Source organism: Vespula pensylvanica, chromosome 23, assembly GCF_014466175.1.
Source record: "Vespula pensylvanica isolate Volc-1 chromosome 23, ASM1446617v1, whole genome shotgun sequence".
NCBI classification, from domain to species: Eukaryota; Metazoa; Arthropoda; class Insecta; order Hymenoptera; family Vespidae; genus Vespula; species Vespula pensylvanica.
The window spans coordinates 1,657,811-1,678,556 of NC_057707.1; the positions used below are offsets into that span (position 1 = coordinate 1,657,811).

A 20,746-nucleotide genomic window follows, 5' to 3' on the forward strand; every position below is an offset into this window, starting at 1 on the left:
GAAAGTAACAATTAATAGAGATATTACGTGCTATTCCCATTACTGTCATCGTCAAAGAATTTCATTCCCAACGTTCGTCCCAACGTTTATTGTCCCGGGCAATCTCCGGAGATTCAGGAAATAAAATCCCTGAGATGATTCAGAACAGAGCCGTAACTAGGTACAAAGGGTACCCAGGTCATTGGATTTACGAGTGGATATTATGCAGATGATATCTGCATTAAACGCAGCTACGTTTGCTCTCTAGCTCTTTCTCTCTCTCTCTTTTTCTCTTTCTCTCTCGTTGATTCTACGTTGTGCTAGATAAAATGAAAAAAAGAAAAAAAAAAAAAAGGAAAAAAAAAAGAAGAAAAAAGGAACGCACGTAAAAATTCGAGAACATAATGTAACAGTAATATTTCCCTTTTTAACATTCTTCAACAATATTACAACGTACATACTCGTTCAGATTTTTATACATCAATTTATATATATATATATATATATATATATATATATATAGGTATATATAAATAGATATATAAAAAATGGGTCGACTATCGGCAGCTTCGATGGAATTGCAGTAGAGCGGTGTCGTACGGTAAATAACCAAGTGCCAGGTTTTCGCCAGCGTGCTCAGCTATTTAATTATGCTCTTGCAAATATTTCGTCATTAGCGAGGGAACATCGTTAACGCATACAACAAGCCAAGCTCGAGAGGTCTCCTGTCCGCGACGTTTAATATACTTCACCTATTATTCGCTCTTTGTTCGATTTCATCGACGATGACGACGACGACGACGACGTATATACATACATACATACATACATACATACATACATACATACATACATACATATGTTCACTTTTAATCTTTTTAATCTTCCTTCTTCTTTCATAAATGTAACATAAATTTTCTCTTCCCTTTTTACTTTTTTCCTGCTTCATTTTTTTATATATATATATATATATATATAAATATAACATCGAAACAAAAATATAAACGGATATGTTTATTATAAAATACGATAAGTATTATTGTTACAAAAAGGATCCATCCGGAACGATCGAATTCTTGGTTGACACGTCGTTTAACGATCGGTGGTGCATTTCACCCTCTGATCTCTTGTTTAACGAGCATCGTTTGAGAATTATCGAACAAGAGTGCGAGTGCCCCATACCATGCATCCTTGTATACCCTACATTATCGGCTCTTCTCTCTCTCTCTCTCTCTCTCTCTCTCTCTCTCTTTCTCTTTCTCTTCTACCCTCTCACTCTCGTTTATCCCCTATCTCAATCTCCCTTTCCGTACTATACTCGAGCACGATCGAGTAAATTTCTACTTCGCTGCGTATACACGGCAGATAAACGGCGGATACGTTTCGAGGAGAAAAGGCGAACGTAAGAGCAAATATTGTGACGGCCTATAAACGTATTTCGATTTTCTTTAGAGAAATTGAAAAATGACATGTGCGTGCGTGCGTGAATTCGTTGGTGGGTGGGTGGGTGGGTGGGTGGCGCGCATACTTCACATGTGTATATGTTTAAAGTAAGAAAGTCAAGAATGATGGATCGATAGATTCGAATTGTAAAGAAGGAAAAGAAAAACGTATTGAAAGTAATGTAAATTCGAAGAAACAATTAACAAATTTCTCTTTTAATAAATGCTAGAGAGAAGAAAAAAAGAATTGGACGAATTATACGGCAACAATTTCGACACGTTAATATTAAATTAAATTACTTCTGTGAAAATTTGACACGATTGATACCCATCGATAAAATCTAAAGAAATTCGATAATTCGATGAACGATAAGCGTATGGAGAGAACGGAATTAATTAATTTCGCCGTACTTTAAATTAACTTTGTTCGATTAATTTATCTTTTTTTTTTTTCTTCTTCTTCCCCCTTTTTTCTTTTTTTTTTTTTTTTTTTTTCAATTTACATTACTCAGCACAAAGAAGAAACTTTCGTATAATCTCTCAGTTATTACCAAAATTATGATAATTATTCCATGATAATAAAATAGAAAAAAAGAAAAAAACAAGAGAGAGAGATAGAAGTTGGGGAATATAGTTAGCGGAGTTGTATGGTATGCTACCCATTCCATTTTATTATTTTCATACGAAACAATAGACGAAGCACGTAGGAAGGACTCTTTAACGGTTTTAAATGCGTTAATGAAGTACACTTTAGTCCGCTTATACGTCGCGATAACAACGAAGCCCGTACTCTTCCTATATGTTACCAACTCACAACAAGATCCTACTCTATTCAGTTTCCATTGGTTTAGAATCTAATGGTAGCTTAATAATAAAACTAATTTTTTCATCGTTTTACGAACACGATACTTGTAATAGGCGTTTTAAAAACGTTTTGAAAAAAAGAAAGAAAAAAGGAAAGAAAACTAGAAAAAGATCTTTAGACTGTTTCTACGATAGAACCACGAAGGCAAAAAGGAAAGATCTTTTAAACGAATGCGACAAAAGTCGATCGGGAAAGTTAAAGAATGCAAATGGAAAGTCGATTGGTTTGAAACGTAGGAAACGTTTGCTTCGTTCTTCTTTTCTTTTCATTTCCATTTTTTTTTTTTTCTGCGCAATGTTAATTTCTTTCTCTTATTTTTTTTTTTTTTACGAAAAAGAAGGATTATTTGTATTTCTTTTAAAAATGTCTGTTTAAACCAACTGTGAAAAGCAACTACCCCTGGATAATAATGCCAGAGGGTTGGTTTCGTTCCTCGAGACGACGAAAGGGTCTAAGGGAAGAAGTATCAGCCGGAGACTTATTGGTACAGTAATTACTACTAATAGCCACCCTCTCCTTCCAGGCGCTGTCTGCTTGATGGTGGGGTAGGGTCTATAATACATTCCCTCTCTCGCGTCTTACTCGCTCCAACAATTTCCCACCCCGTTTTCTTAGTTTTCTATGGCCCTGGAGAGAATTCCACGTCGGTAAACATCCGGATCATAAATTTTTCCAAGCTTTCGTGGAATTTCGCGTACTCCAACGGAGGAGATCTTTCTCGTCGTACGACACTTCATCTCTCCAACTTGGACATTAAGAGGAAGAAAGATATAAACGTTTGTCGTATCGCAAGACTGATGGATCGAAGTAAAAAAAAAAAAAAAAAAAAAAAAAGAACAATACACGATTTCTTTCTGCTTTTTTTTTCTTCTTCTTTTTCTTTTTATAATCATCGTTCTCATTTCTATCTTTATATTTCGTTCGTACAGTTTGTATTCGTCGAGAATTGAATTATTGGATAAAATCGAACGAATAATATATATTAATACTAAAAAGAACAAAAAGAAAATATACGAAAGAAAGAGAAAAAGAGAAAGGAAAAAAAAGATTTCGATCGTCAAACTTCATTAATTCGGGTATTAACATCGAAATTCTCATCCTTTCGTACTTTTGTTTTTCCTAAGAATCAAGGATTTGTCTGAGCGCGTTCATCTCCGACAAACATTTCCCATTAACACGTCCGAGAATCACCTGCGATAAGGATAAGCTGGGAACGTTTAGAGTGTAATGTAGATGCGTGGAGAACATCGAATGGGAGCAAGGTGATTTATAACGTTAACGTTATCACGATCTTATTCCTTTAAGTAGATTATTTTTAACTACACAAAACATAAAAGAGAACATTTAAATAAGAAATACATACATACATACATACATACATACATATATATATATATATATATATATATACATTATAAGATAAGCTATAATAAATATATAATATATATTATATTAATAAGATAAGCTTTGAGATCATCACTCGTTCACAGTTAACCCACGAAATCAACGTGAGTGAACGAAAACTGACTATTCATCGTCAGCATCCCCTGATACGATGATATCGAGAAAGCTCATAGGATATAGCTTTCGAGCAACGTCATCGTGCTTCAAGAAGAAGTGCTTAGGAGATGCAGGGCCAGCAGAAATTTGGATCCTACGCGAGAATCTCGACGATAATGCTTGACAACGCGCAGAGGAACATCTAGACGTAGCCGTAAAGTCGTAAGACGTTGAACGGGGATGTAGGAGTGTGGTGGAGATCAGGTATGGAAGGAGGAGGAGGGGGGAGGGATGGGAAAGAAGCAGGACATTGAACGGCTCTCGGATGATTTACGTCGGGTGGTCCTATCAACGCTCTTATTCCTTTAGCAGTTCTACTTGTTATGCTCTCTCTCTCTCTCTCTCTCTCTCTTTTGAAGCAAGTTTCTAGGACGAGCGTTGGCGTTCCTACGAAATAGAAACATCTTGTTGGTAGGTACCATAGCGCGGCGAGCATAAGCCAACACTCGAGATATATTTTATGATGCTACATTTCCCTGACGCTAGAGCCGGCTGTGTAGAAACAGCCACGAAGGAGTATCTCATACATCAGGGATGGTAGACTGTCTCCTCTTGGGGTTCTCCTAGCGAACTTCCCCCCAAAATGTCTCCCACTCCTAAATTCCTTCCTGTCTCACTCACTCTCACTCTCTCTCTCTCTCTCTCTCTCTCTCTCTCTCTCTCTCTCTCTTTCTCTCTCTCTCTCTCTTTCTCTCGTTGTCCTACCTAACATCGGACCTGAGCTATTCATCCCAAACGTAACCCCTAGAAACTGGTGCCACGACCTACACCAACTAACTCATCGTCGTCTCAACCATCCCTCCTCGATCGCCCCCCTTCCTTTCATCTCTTCTTCAATTTATCCTCTAAAACCACGTAGGTACGTAGCACGTTCTTCAGAAGACTTTTTACAAGGGACACTTTACGACGACGGTGTTAGGTACTTTGTCATATCTAAGATGTTGCAGCTATAACATCGATATTACCACTCGATCTTGACACAGACCAAGGATCTTCAGGAGTTTATCCGTGAAGCTGCTGATACCATATTCTCCAAAGGAGGACATACATATACACATACACACATATATATATATATATATATATATATATATATATATATATACGTATACCCAAGAGATCTAGATATTCTTTAAATTCTAACGAAATTCTAATGAATAATTGTGTACGGTACAGAGAGAGAGAGAGAGAGAGAGAGAGAGAGAGAGAGAGAGAGAGAGAGAGGAAGAGAGTAAAGGCCGATGAATTTTCAATTTCCAACCGATATTATTAAAGTTGAGAATAATTACGTGTGTGTCCCTACGAAAACTTTTTTAACCTGCCTTCGAAACTTTCTTAACCTCACTGCCACTCGAAACTTTTGTTCACGACGACGTCCTGAATATTTAATCGGTCTTTATAAGTGAAAAGGTGCTCAGGGCCTCGAAAAGTTAAGGCGTTTGGAATGAAATCGTTTCTTATTAAAATTCTTCATAGTTTCTTCACCTCGAGTTTTTTGTACTTTAGCAAAGAGACACCGTAGAAGAACGAACAAGTGAAATATCCTTGGATCAAGTAACACGATTTATGAGATAGCCTGGCTTTCGGTCATCGAGGCTTTCGATCGACATTTTATTACTGTTAAACCACCAAGATCGTAATATCCTTTTAATTATGTGCTTCGTATTTGCAGCAGGTCTCGTTATTAATTTCTGCTTCTCCGTGTCGGGAGATTTGCTGTTACGACCTCGGAAGGTTGCACGTTTGGGATCCTGCAAACTCTCTCTCTCTCTCTCTCTCTCTCTCTCTCTCTCTCTCTCACTCTCTCTCTTTCTCTCACTCACTCACTCACTCTCTCACTCTCTCTCACAGTACTATTTCCGCTGAAAGTGCTAGGACGAGGGCGACAAGGTGTGTAGATAGAACGTGTTAGAGAGACAGACAGAGGAAGAGAGAAAGAGAAAGAGACTGAAAGAGAAAGAGAGAGAGAGAGAGAGAGAGAGAGTGAGTGAATAAGAGACAGACAGAGAGAGACTTCCGCCAGGATGCGCCGTTGCACGCGCGATACGTCCGCCTAATGCCGCACACGGCTCATCTTCGAAACGTTATTGCTCGCTGTCGCTATGTTTCTCTCGTCGCTTCTGCAAAGGCGAGACCTGCCGTATGCAAATTATTTTGAGTGCTAAATTAAACTACCAAAACCGCGCCATGCCAGTAGAGGAGACGACGGGATGCCAACAACAAGCGTGATAAGTTTGCCTCGAACAGGTTCTCCGTAACCAGTGATTTTGAATTTCGAAGAAGGATCCACGACTAGTTTCCTCGTGAGAATATTTGCTTTGTTATATGTTTGAACATTTATATACATATTATATATTATATATATATATATAATATATGTATATATATTGTATGTATATATGTATGTATGTATATGGATCGTTTATTTTGAAGTAGGTAAAATCCATTTTTTGTTGTTTCGAAAAAATTGAAGGATTAGTATATTAATCAATTGAAACATATAAATTAATTATGTCAAGTCTGGCGATTTTTCAACTACTAATTTTTCAATAGGAAATTTGATTATATAAATTCCTTTTAGGCGAATTTAACTGTAATAATATATATATATATATATATTTACGGGATGTAAATGAGCTTATGCCTATTCTCATAATTAGTCGATTGTAAAAATCATTTCATTTCAATTATGAAAAATTAAATATCACTCGAAATATATTTCGTATCAATCGAATTTTGTTTATAAATAATAAGAATATATAAACTTATAAAAAAACTTATAAATAAAAATTTTACACTAAATTAATTACGAATTATGCGATACCTCATTTAAACAAAAAAAAAAAAAAAAAAAAGGAAATGGATACACCACTTTCAAAATAAACGATCCATATATATGTATATATATATATATATATATATATATATATATATACATCCGATAAATTTATATAATCATCAATGATACGTCGAATTCGAATTAATTTTCAACTATATAATAGTTTATTCAATTTCAATTTAATGATCAGAAATTATCCGATCTACTCGAATATTACAATCCAATAGATACACACATATCTCTATATGTATATTAATTCGTCGATAAATCGAGTGACTTATTTCTCGGGTTGGAATGTGTATCCGAAACAAACGATAAAACGATTTTTATCTTTCGCAACTCTCACGATATTTTCTCCTTTTCCCTTTTCCCTTTTCCCTCGTTATACAATCTCTATACAGAAAGAGAAAGAAAGAGAGAGAGAGAGAGAGAGAGAGAGAGAGAGAGAGAGAGAGAGAGAGAATACGTTTTGCAAAGTCGTTTTCCCCCAAGAGGAAGGCTACGTAAACCATATAGAAAAATAAGGAAAAGAGGAAAAGAAAATAAAATGGTAAGACTTTTATGTATCTCTCTCTCTCTCTCTCTCTCTCTCTCTCTCTCTCTCTCTCTCTCTCTCTCTCTCTCTCTCTCTCTCTCTCTCTCTCTCTCTCTGTGTGTGTGTGTGTGTGTGTGTGTGTGTGCGTGTGTGTGCGTGTGTGTGTGCGTACGTGTATGTATTTGTATGTGTATATTCTGGTAAAAGAAAAATAAAAGCGAAAGAAACAGGAAAAGAGGGAAAGAGAAACGCATGGAAAAAGCCTGTTAAAACTTGGTATACCCCAGCAGCTTGTTTGTCACACTTTGTACAGCCCGATTTCCTTCGTTTCCATGGCGTTATTTAGAAAACCGACGCTGGGCGTCGTTATCGTTTTACAGTAGCTAGCTCCAGGTGCGAACTGGTTACGACAATGTCTTTGTTGTCGTCGTCATACCGTTCGGAAGTGGAAACCTGCTCTATTATTTTTGCCGATGTAATTTTTCCTCGTTTTCCAGACAGTTTCACCGTGCGTCTTCGCAGAAAATGCATCGTGGATTGCGGTCACCGTGTAAAATAAATAATCCGTCTTTCTGTCTTTCTCTCTCTCTCTCTCTCTCTCTCTTTCTCTTTGTTCTTTCATTCACGTCTATTTTCTTCTTTTTTTTTTCTTTTCTTTTTCTTTCTTTCTTTCTTTCTCTCTCTCTCTCTCTCTCTCTCTCTCTCTCTCTCTCTCTCTCTCTCTCTCTCTTTTCTTTTTACTACCTCGTTTCGCTTCGTTTACCCATGCAGTTCGTGCCGTTTCTTTCTCGATCGGTTTACCTCGGTTGCCTGCGTTTCTTTTATATTTCGGAAGTACGTTTTTACGCGAAAAACTTTTGTACCATTGCGGTTCTAACCATTCCGAAAACATGTTCTAATATTCCATGGAACGTGAATGGTGATTAACCTGTTAACTATATATATATATATATATATATATATATATATATATATATATATATATATAGACTCGTAATGTTATAATTTTTCCCAAAGAGACGATTTTAGATAGACATTTTTTTAAATGGATATATACATATATATCGATATATATATTCACTTTTAAAAAATATCCATCTCAATAAAAAATTGTCTATTGAGAAAAAAATTATAAGAGATTACGAGTTTAGTCGATTAGGTTGATAATATTTGATTATATACGAATGTTGTTGTAAAATGGTATTAAATCATAAAGAAAGGATAGTTATTGGCTTTCTTTTATTTTGAAAAAATTGCATAATTTTATTCATGATCGAATTCATTGATATTATTGTCAATCCTCCATTCGTTAATCGTATACTAGTCAGGAAAAAAAAAAAAAAAAAGAGAGAGAGATTACCAATCGCAATTTCGATGAAAATTTTAAATCGGAATGAAAGATTGACGCGAATAAATTTATCGAATAATACGTAATAATCGAAATTTCTATTCCTCTACTATGAAAGATTTTAAATTATTTATTATTATGGCGTGATTTATCGGGAAAGTTGAAATTCTCGAAGGTAGCTAGTGTTTAACAAATTCTAGAGAACATACTGAACTGATGAAGCTCAGTTCTCAGCCTCTATCTTTCGTTATATGCAAACCCAGTTCTCTCCACAAGTTAGTAAACTACTGCTGAAGGTATTAGAACGCGTTACATGAAGACTGAAGTCTCTGAAAGATGCGGAAACTTAGCGTCAGGTTGATCCCCATCTACGAACAATCTTCGTCGAAATTCCTCGACTGCCATGTTAATCAGACAGCAAAGAAGTTTGATTGGCTTTGAAACAAGATCGATATGTGTACGTCCCCCTTCGATCTACGATATCGCTTTAGGCCGTTATTATGACGTTAATACGTTCATTGATATATGAGATTTTCTCTCTGGAGATTCACATTGAGATACACTCTTCCACTTTGTCTTTCACGAGTTGAAACTTTGGCGAAACTTGAACGAAACGGCAAACAACTAAATGACGATCCAACTCGAATTACGTCCGATCGAATTACAAATTTCTCGATAGACTTCGTCAACGTTTAAAAACATAGCATTTCAAGTTTAGAATATATTACAATTGGAATGAACAAATTACGAAGATCAATCAATAAATATCTATCTAATGGTATCCAACAAAATAATTTCTCTTAACGATTAAACATAAGCATCGGTCTCTCGAGGATAATCTTTTGGCGTGATGCCCGACAAACTCTTGACGAATTGCTCTTGGTGATACAGCTGCGCCACCGGAAAGCTATCCCCTCTCTTTCCACCCTCTTCCACCCCCATTCCAACCCTTCCTTACTATGCCTGCCAAATTCTCTCGAATCGTCTATCCGTAGATAATTCGTCGTCGAGTTTGATACAACATAGAACTACTTTGTCATCGACACGATCACAAATGGATGACGACGTTCTACAAGTTTGATAACTTTGCTTTTCTATATGTGTGTTCGGTATCGTTCGTTCGAAGTGAATTATTAAATTGAAATATTTAATACTCTTTGATAGGAAATATAACGTGTGGCTTGTTTTCCTCCTTTTCTTTTTTTTTTTTTTTTTGTTTTTTTACATAATAAAATTTAAACGTCCATTCGATATTCGTATTTTGTATTTTATATATCGAAATTGGAAAATACGAGATGAACGTTTTTTCTTCTGTTTCTTTTTTTTTTTCTTTTTAAGAGAGAGAGAGAGAAAATCCAATAAAAAAAAGAAAGAAAAGAGAAAAAGAAATAAAAGGGGAGGATGTAACTCGAACGATCAGCAGTTTCTAACCACAGTAATTATGCTCGAATAGATAGTAGTCGATACTACCAACGTAAGAACAAAAGCAGCTGAAACGTAGAGAACTTTTTGGTTTCGAAGGAAGTTCATCTCGGAATAGCTGAGATTGGATCGATACTAAATATTTACTTTCCGTTGGCTAAGGAAAATACAAAAATTAACAACTTCTTTTTCTACGTTCGCTTTATCTATCTTTCGATAGATGGATACTCGACTGGAAATTTACTTTATTCAAGGCAAATTTAAGTGAGAATTCATGTAGTGTATATACGTGTGTATATATATATATATATATATATATATATATATATATTGGCAATGTGAATTTTCTACGTAATACTAATACCGTACTCCCTTTGAATCGATGCGATCTTTGATCCGATGAATATTCCACAGCACGCTTCGAGTATACCTAAGTCTAATTTTATTGCATAAGTTAGAATCTTCGGAATACTAGTCCTCTGATAGAAATGAAATTACCTTAGAGAGTGAATATGATATGACTAATAAGTCCTACGTATACAGATATCGGTGATTCGAAGGATCTCAAAGAAATCATTCTCGTTCAAATAAAGAAATAACAGACAAAGACACGTTAATACATCTTTCTATCTTCCATTCGATCTTTTTATCGTACGTTGTAATATCTTTGAAATATATGATTATCTAATCTTTCATGTTATTCTAATAACGATCGTTGGTACATTGATTTTCTCGTTTCTCTCTTTTCCTCGTATCTCTTTCATTTTTGACATATCCGTGAAATTTTCTATTCCAATAAAATTTGTACGACATTCGTAAAATAAAAATGACTATGCTCGAGGACGTGGAATGGCATATAAAATTTAGAAGAGAATAAAAGATACATTTATACTCTACTACCGATCAAGAGAAACCGATTCGATTCGATTCGTTTCGATTCGCGCGGGAAAACAAACTTCCTTGTATCGCGAACAATGTTATCGAAATACCAATACTTATTTTCAATATCCTTAGGGAACGAAAACAATTGATATTGTTGTTTTCCTAAACGAATACTATAAAAAGCTTTCTAATAAAATTTTCTTTTCGTTTCTTTTCTCATTTTTTCTTTCTCACTTTCTCATCTTCGTAATTCGATTAAATTTGAAAATAATTTTCAAACCTGTAAGATAATCGACAAGGTTTCGAAAATCCATTGGGATCGATCTATCGAAAATCATTTATCTCTCTCTCTCTCTCTCTCTCTCTCTCTCTCTCTCTCTCTGCTTGTCTGTCTTACTCTCTCTTTCTCTACTTACTTTATATATTCAAGAGTAACTCCTTACCTAAGTACATAAATGTGTAAAACAGATAAGAGAGAGTAACGTTAGCTTTAGTTTCATAGTAGACCAAAGGAAAGCGATTGCTTTTGGTAAAGCTACTTTTCAAGTAACGATAAGAGAAATTCGATACTTTCCGTCGATTTAATCGAACTTATGAAATCGGAAAGTACGAAGTAAACTCGGAAGTCACTTCTACGTGTTCGCCGTTCTCCTTGCCACTTTGATCGGTTAAATTCTTTACTTTAAGTACTATACCTTATAGTAAGTTTTACAGATGTCAACTGGAAACTATAAAACTCATTTTAGCTTGTATTACACATCTCCACACACACACACACACACACACACACATATATACGCACATATATATATATATGTAATATATCACAGAGATATGTCTCAACCTAAAATTCTCGAATCGATGCAATAAAGTATCGATTTACGTTGCGTGATTTATCGAGATCCTAACGACCAACACCCGAATGTTTTTACTTCGATATTTTCCAAATAAAAGTTACGGAGGAAGAGAGATTTTTTTTAATAAAGCTACATTTTATTTAAAAAATGTCGACGAACAGCTGTTAAAGAGGAAAAGATATAAACAAGTTCTCGGCGTTGCACTCCTCCTTCCTATGGCCCAGCTGTTGTTGTTACAATGAAAAAAAACAAAAAAAAAAAGAACAAGAAAAAACAAAAACAAAAAAAAGAAACACAATATTAACCGTTTGCGTCCTGTATAGAAAAAGGAGAGAGAGAAAGATAGAGAGAGAGAGAGAAAGAGAGAGAGAGAGAGCCTTGGGTCTGAAGCAATAAAAGTCAGATCGACGATTCGATGTGGAACAAACAAATGGTAAGAGATAATGGCCAGCAAAAGGGCCAGGCCCCGTCGTGGACGATAAGGCGAAACGACAGTGACGAATAGGCGTTTCCCGATTCTACTGGGCTTCCACGGCCGCAATTCTACGAGCAATGTGCATTGGAAGCTAGAAAGAGAAAGAAGAGAAAAAGAGAGAAGAGAGAAGAGAGAAAGAGAGAGAGAGAGAGAGGAAGAGAGAGAAAAGAGAGACTACTATCATACGCTGTCCAGAGCAATTTCAATGGACGATCCATTATCTTAAGCGGCGTTGATCAATCGATGCGCTCGAGTCTCGCATCTGGACAGATAGCTTTTCTTTTCTAGCCTCCTCCATCCACCATAGTCCAATATGTGGTAATAGCCTAGTATAGTTTTTTTTTCTAGCTTCTCCCTTTTCACCACTTTTCTATCGCAAGGCACATGACTTTTTCGTCTGTTCCATTCGGGACCACTTAGGATCCATTTCCTGGATTAATCTGGAGTTAGATCGATACTGAGAAAAACTTTGATGTATATTGTAATTATTTATTAGAAAATTGTAGTATTAGAATTTGAATATGGAAATAGCTTATGGCGATATATTGTTCGGTAATCGATTGATCGTACGAATTATTTTCATATGGAAAAAACTTTCGTATATATCGAAATTATTTATTAGAAAATTCTATCGTTCGTGATGTCGTCTATCGTCGACGATATATATATATATATATATATATATATATATATATGGGTAATTATTTATCTAAGTATAGAAATATCTCGCGTTGATATAACCTTCGATATAAGATGATCCAAGGATCGAGTTTAGATCGATAAATCGTACGGACTATTTTGATATGATTTCAATGACATCGACGTTAGAAATCGAAGCTAGTGTTACGTTATTTGCGTGTACACACGTATGTATATGTGGTTAAATTCCTCGTTACGCGTACGACCTGATTACCATGAATAAACATAACAGCTTCCCGTGCACGTTGGCTTTCATGTAACTCCTATAATTCACATGATGGTAACATAAATTAACTAGGCAGAAAGTACCCAAATGCATCGTTTCTCATTCGAAATAATCGGTTAATTATACTGCGTGTGATTAGTATGATTATTTCTTACGACGAGGAACAGAAAATAAAGAAATATATATATATATATATATATATATATATATAAAAATAAAAAATAAAAAAAAATAAAAAGAAAAAACACATATGAGAAATCTGTGTATATATATATATATATATATACACAGTATGATTATGTCTTGCGACGAGCAACAAAAAATAAATAAATATATATATAAAAAAAATAAAAAAAAAAATATTAAAAAAAAAATAAAGAAATAAAAAATCACATATGATAAATCTATACATATTATATTTTCTAGGCTGTGGTAGTATAGCACCTAAGTCAACGTGGGGTAAACTTGCCACCATGGGTTACGCCAGTCTAGGTATACCCTTGACGATAGTCTACTTGTCAAATGCCGGAGGTCTGTTGTCCAGGTGTGCCAGGGGTGTTTTTACCCGAGCTCTTTGTTGTTGCCTTTGTTCGAACTGCGGCTATTGTTGCTACGACGAGAGACGAATGCAGGTGAGTACTTTGCGGATGTCTCTATGCGTCTACTCTCTTTCTTTCTTTCTTTCTTTCTTTCTTTCTTTCTCTCTCTCTCTTTCACCCTCACTTTCTCTCTCTCTCTCTCTCTCTCTCTCTCTCTACCACTTCTCTTCTCCGTCTCTTTTATACTGCATGCTTGTTAAATTCTTCAACGAACCACGTACGCGATAAATTGGTTTCGGTAGTCGTTCTTGGCCCAACTCGAAATAGTCAAATGAAAGAAGGAAATAACGTGACTCTTCGAAGAATATTTCTCTTGGAATTTTTTATTTTTGTTCTTTTTTTTTTTTTTTTTTTTAGTATTTCTTCTCTCTTTCTTTTTTACGTTCCTCCCTCAGCACTCAGGCTCGTTCAACCACTCGTCCACCGTTTCTTACGAATACGGGATAAGAGATGAGGAGTAGGCGGAGAAGATGGGAGGGAGGTTGAAATGGAAGGGGGGTTTGAATTTATCGACGAAAGCAATCGAGCGGAGAACTTGAAATGGCCGAAAGAATGATACGGGTAGGGGATGGAGGTTAACTTACTTTGGAAAAAGCATCGAAACGATAGGGTCGATTATTTCCTTCTACGATTCTGATTTGAAATCGTTCTTGGTGACTAAAACGACGACAGGTGTTCGATATCGCTTTAGAAAATTCTATATGGCTTGAAACGGTTCGTTCCTTTACCACCCTCCCCCCTCTTATTTCTGTCCCCACCCTCACGCAAAGTTTCCTCTTGTTTATTTCGTAAATTCGCCTAGGAGAAAGAGAGACGAATGCGAAGAAAGAGGCAACAGGAAGAATTGGCGCAGCAACAGCAACAGCAACAACTACAGTTACAGGAACCATTTTACGTGCGTGCTAATTCGTCGACGTTTACGAGTACAGTTGAGATCAAAGCGAGTCCGAAGGATGAGGTCTCTAGTCTTGGATCTGGGGATAGACCGAACGTGACAATACTGGCACCCATTAGCATTTGTCTTGGTGCTATGCTCTGCTATATCATTGCTGGAGCCTTTACTCTTCACAAATTGGATGGTTGGACTTTCGTAGGTAAGCTAAATTTCAACTTTTTTCTTTTTATATATATTTATTTATTTATATATAATTATTTATTTATTTTATGTAATTTATTTTATATACTGATTGACTTATATTTATTTATATATTTATTTTATATGTTTATTTATAGATAATTTATAAATCTGTTTTTTATGTACACACACACAATATATATATATATATATATATATATATATATATACATTTTTTTATTGTATTATAAATATGGGTATCAATATGAAAGAAACAAATGTTCAAGTTGAACTTCTAACTTAATTAAGCTTAACTATTTATTTCTGTCATATTTAAAAAAAAAATATATATATATATATATACGTACAATATAATACACACACACATATAGACGTATATTAATTTCAAATAATTTCTTTAACATATAATTGGATATGTTTCAGACGCAAGTTACTTCTGCTTCATGAGCTTAAGCACTATCGGATTCGGAGACATGGTGCCGGGTTCCTATCCTCAGAACAACCCATCCTCCTCGCGAAACGCAACGATTTGGTTTTGCTCTTGCTATATAATGTCGGGTATGGCATTGACGGCAATGTGCTTCAATATTCTACACGACGAGATCGTTCATCGATTCTGTCATCAAAATGAAAAACAAGAACCAGTTAAGGCAAGCTCCAGTGTTGACGAGCTATCAACCGATCCCTTTGCTCTGACTTCGTGACAATTTCCGTCCGGTAATCTGTGCCATAGAAATGGTACGGAGGATACGAATGTATGCGCCACGGAAGCACCAACTAACATATTCGCTCATGAGAACGAGATCAATATTCTGAAGGATTCCTTTAATCAGGTTGATGTCACTAGAGACTGCAAACCGATCCTGAAGTTGGAGGATCACGTGCCACCGATCGCAGCGGTTTACATGTTACCGAAGGTAGACGAGGAGACAGAGGAGAACACTGAAATGTAAAAATGTCTCCTAGATGTCCCTTCGAATGTGTCCCCAAAGCGAAATTCCACGATGGAACTTTCGAGTTTCCGAACTTTTGGGATAGATAGTTAACTATCTCTCTCTTTCTCTCTCTCTCTCAATCTCTCTATCTCTATCTCTATCTCTATCTGGTTCTCTCTAATTCACTCCCTGTCTGTCTCATTTCTCGGCAAGGAAACAACATCATAAGTGTATGTTTGTGTATATGTGTGTGTGTGTGTATGTATGTATGTTGTGTATGAAAGAGAGAGAGAACTAGAGAGAGAGAGAGAGAGAGAGAGAGAGAGAGAGAGAGAGGAGAGATAGAGATAAATTTGCTTTGTTACACCGATTGTAGTTTCCCTTGGAAGATATATCTAGGATTTTTCAAGGAACCCAATAATACTACGAAGCTCGAGATTCTTTTGATTCGATCATTCGTTGTAGGTGGATTCTATGAAACTGCTGACTATGTAGGTTTCAATAGAAACGGGTCCTGATTCAAAGTTAAGAAGGGTGGTGAGCACCGACAAATTTCTCTCTTCACCGAGAATAAAGATACATTGTATTATATGTATGTCTATATATAGACACGCGAAGTGAGATAAGAATATATATATATATATATATATATATATATATATATGTATATGGGTATGTATATATATATATTCATGTGTTAGATGATCGAATACGCATTGATTTACGTTCTCGTACGAATAAGGAATAATCCGCCAATTATTAAGGCTGTCAACTTCGAATAATTCATGTGAGTACGATATCATGTTCACGATAGAATTCGAACGACGAGCCTAATTGATTTTAATAATATGACGTGTATCGGATTTATATATCAGAGATGGAGAACGTAATTCTTCAAAATCTGTTGACTTTTATATTAATTAATATTTTACTTTTTGTTTATAAATATATATATATATTATATACATATTATATTTATATATATTTATTTATATATATATATGTAAAAGTTAAGCTTAAAACATATTAATTAAAGACAGTTAAAGAGAACAATATATATATATATATATATATATATATATATATTCTTCGTTTCAGTATATAAAAAATATATTTAAAATATCATTGAAATAGTATTTAATAATCTACTTGTTATATATAATTCATTGAATAAGTATCTAAAGAACGTTTCTATATGAAATTGTTTGAATTTAATTTCCAATAATGTCGACTAGTGCCCTTTGTGGTTTAAGACGATACCATTTCCAAGAAAGTTCGTTTGAATAAATCGATAAAGTTTTTTATCAATACGAGTTTGTAATTACTTCGTTTCATAATTAATTAGATTTCGAAGGGTCGCGTTATTCCGTCTTAAGATGTATTATTACGATACGTGCACGATACGAGCATGCATATGCAAAACGTTTCTATATGCCTATTTAGATAGGATATTAATAAGAATTTTTATATTTCTTAAATACTACATTAAAGCGCCAATCGCGAGACAAAGGTGAAAGTTCTTGTCTGTTAACGAACACGATTGATTTTTGCGTTCAATTCTAATCAGAAGGACAAGAAAAACAAAAACACGAAAGAAGACATAATAAAAAAAGAAAAAGTATATAAATAAATAAATAAATAAATAAATAAATAAATAAAAAAGAAACACCGTCAAACAAATTATAAGAAACGTACAATTATTTATTTAACACTATACGCCAATTTCTGTGTTCATTAAACGATTTACTTTTTCTCTGCGATTAACTTTTAATACTTTTATATTAAACATTTTTAATAATAAACGTCACTCGAGAGAGAGAAAGAAGAGAAAGAGAGAGAGAGAGAGAGAGAAGCTGAACGCAAATATCGTCAAGAATAAAATCAAATTGAAAAACGTTCAAGAACAATAATTAAAAAATATGTATTATTACATATTAAATACACGCTAAAATCTCGTAAAAGGAGAAAAGGAGAGAAAAAAAAAGATAATGCAAAAAAAGAAAAAACAGTTAAAAAAAAGACGACATGTTACATCTAGAGAAAAATTGTCTACGTTGTTTAAATAATCGATATTCCCTATAGATTACTAACAATAAAAAATTACGCGTTGAACGGCGTGATTACGATAATTGTAAATTAGTTGTAAAAATGCAATTGATCATCGATCCTATCGTATAAGGGGGCAGAGAGTCCTCGATCTAAAAAAAAAAAAAAATTAAAAAATAAAAAAAAAAATAATAAAAAATAAACAAGATGTCTTTAGATCGGACTATTATCTGGAGCATTAAAACCCATGAAAAGAAACAATTTATTTCATCGATTGAAATATATATCGAGAAAACTGAAATTAGTCTCCCATTCAGGAATAAAATTCTCATTGATCGTCGATCATTGAAAAGAATTATGTACCGGTGAAAGAAAAGAAAAAAAAGAAAAAGAAAAAAAGTTAACAGAAGAAGATCTGCCTCGCGTTTTCGAACGACGAAAATTCATGCGGTTGCGATTCCGCAAAGTGTTCCTTTCGTTTCGTTTCTTGTAACATATCATAAGATGTAAGATATAATCTCAATCAATCGGTATAGTTGGAAAATGTGAACGGAAACTAATCGATTTTGATTAATCAAAGGACGGAAAGGGAAAAGGAGAAAGAATGAGTATGATATGTGTGTGTGTGTGTGTGTGTGTGTGTATGCGCGCGAATGTGTATATATATATATATATATATACTGTGTGTGTATGTGTGTGTGTGAATGTATCTAAGGTCCTCTTTCCATTTTAGATACGTAAAATTAAAGGGAAAAAAAAAGAAAAAAAAAAGAAAAAAAAACTAGCGACTAATGACAATCGATACTGGTCGCTAAAGATATCGTTATCGTCCTAGCTACTTCTAAGAAGAGAGATTGGTTTGGAAAGTCGAAAGAAAATGAAGGAAAAGGGGGAGAGGGATATCGTGGATTCGAGCCAAAACAAACTTTACCCTTTAGATTCTCCTATCGAAAAAGAAGAGTTAGCTTGTATCGATCTAAACTCGCTGACCGAATAAACTTACTTCTATCTATTTATAGAATACGATGATTAGTTATTTGAAATATATTATTCTTACGATAGATAAGAATCGTTTATATCAATTATAGAATCGTTAAAATAAATTATATGAAATGCGATATATAAAAATCGTATTGTACAATTTTATTTCCAATGAATTTTCTTTCCACGATATATAATAGAAATATGATGAAATTTATCGAGCTAAATAACATCTAATTTCATTGAAGAATTTTATTCTGATATTATTTGATTGCATTCTAAGTAATCACTTTTCAAGCACGAAATTAGAAACGCGTTAAATAACTTCCTTGTGGTTTATTAGATGATTGAGAAACTTTGAGATATATTCAAATTAGTTAGATGTTGTATGACATATAAGAGATATCATTGGTTCAATTTGAAGTTCTATTGCAAGAACATCTTAATATTTCTCTCTCTCTCTCTCTCTCTCTCTCTCTCTCTCTCTCTCTCTCTCTCTCTCTCTCTCTCTCTCTCTCTCTTTCTCTCTATTTCTCTATTTCTCTCTTTCTCTTAATAAGAAGCTCTTCTTACTATATCTCTCTCTCTTTCTTCGAATTTCCCTCTTTCTCGTCTTTCGCCCTTACGTTCTGGTTTCTCTTGTCGATCTCTAGGGAAATATAACTGAGTTCAAAGTACTTCGCATAGCTCAGTATAGCGTGCCGACTGGAAACTTTACTAGGACGATTTTGCAGAAGAAATATCCAATGAAAACCAAACGTCACGGGATTTTCATCGCTTTCTTCTTCTTCTCTGTTATTCTTCTTGTTTTCTTTCTCTCTCTCTCTCTCTCTCTCTCTCTCTCTCTCTCTCTCTCTCTCCCTTTCTTTCTTTTTTTCATTTTCCTATACCACCTATTTCCTACACTACTTCTTTCTTTCGTTTGTGCAATACACGCAAACTACACTTTATTTTCTTTTCAAAGAACTAGAGAGAGAGAGAGAGAGAGAGAGAGAGAGAGAGAGAGAGAGAGAGAGAGAGAGAGAGAGAGAGAGAAAAGAAAAGAAGCTTTCGATCGATTAGCTTTCAAGTGAAAATTAATGGAATTGCTTTGTCGCGCTTTTTCTCTCGGGATTTTATTTCCCAAAGTTTACTTTCTTCTTAATCATTCTTTCTCTTCGACCATTTATCGTTCATTCGATTGGAGAAGTAAATAATTGTATAAATTTTCTTTTATTAAAAATATAGATTTTTATGTAACGATATAAATTAAAAGATGAAGAGAAGAAAAGTATAATAGATCTAAACGGTTTCGAAGCATAAAGAATATTTAATATTAATAATGCGACGACGGCATAAAGAAAAAGGATATAACTTAATAAAAAGATGAAAATATGGGGATAAAAGAAGAGAGAAAGAGAGTGGTCTATTAATGCGGTTGCAGATCGTAAATACCAGAGAAATATTTCACGATTCGATAAATTCTTGAGGGAGGGAGGGAGGGAGGGAGGGAGGGAGGGGAATGCAATTTTCTGCATCGCCAGATAGAATAATCCCATTTGATTATCGGGAGCGAATCAATGTTTAGCTTTAAGCGTATTCAATCGCCGGATGCTACGTTTTCCTTTATGAAGAGCCAGGGTGCAGCGTTTGGAAAATACAATATAATCTTTTACGAAGCGATATAATATGATATATTCGATTATTCGAATTATCGATTAACTTTTCTTTTTTTTTTTTTTTTTTTTTTTTTTACCTGAACGTTTTAAAAAAGTTTTCAGGTATCGCTGAAATTTATTTGGAAAAAATGATTAGACTTAAAAAGAAATCCCGAAATTTTTCTTATACCTAGCATTCAATCAATTTAATTCTATAATTATTATCAACGATAACAGTATCTTTTGATATTCCTTTTTTTGTTTTTTTTTTTTTTTTTTTTTTTTTTTACGTTCAAAGTACGATCTTATTAATTATTATTTTT

The 20,746-nt window shown here is 34.4% G+C and overlaps 1 protein-coding gene across 5 annotated transcripts in view; it reads left to right on the forward strand.

The window, feature by feature from the left end:
- The window catches only part of LOC122636773 (TWiK family of potassium channels protein 18-like), a 204,643-nt gene extending 188,651 nt beyond the window's left edge, over positions 1–15,992 (forward strand). For all 5 annotated transcript variants that reach the window (XM_043828382.1, XM_043828384.1, XM_043828383.1 and 2 more), the window contains 3 exons: positions 13,556–13,761; positions 14,531–14,822; positions 15,248–15,992. In XM_043828382.1, the coding sequence (XP_043684317.1) occupies positions 13,556–13,761; positions 14,531–14,822; positions 15,248–15,528 (779 nt within the window). In that variant the 3' untranslated portion in view covers positions 15,529–15,992. The remainder of the gene's footprint in view (positions 1–13,555; positions 13,762–14,530; positions 14,823–15,247) is intronic.
- The last annotated feature ends 4,754 nt before the right edge of the window (positions 15,993–20,746 follow it).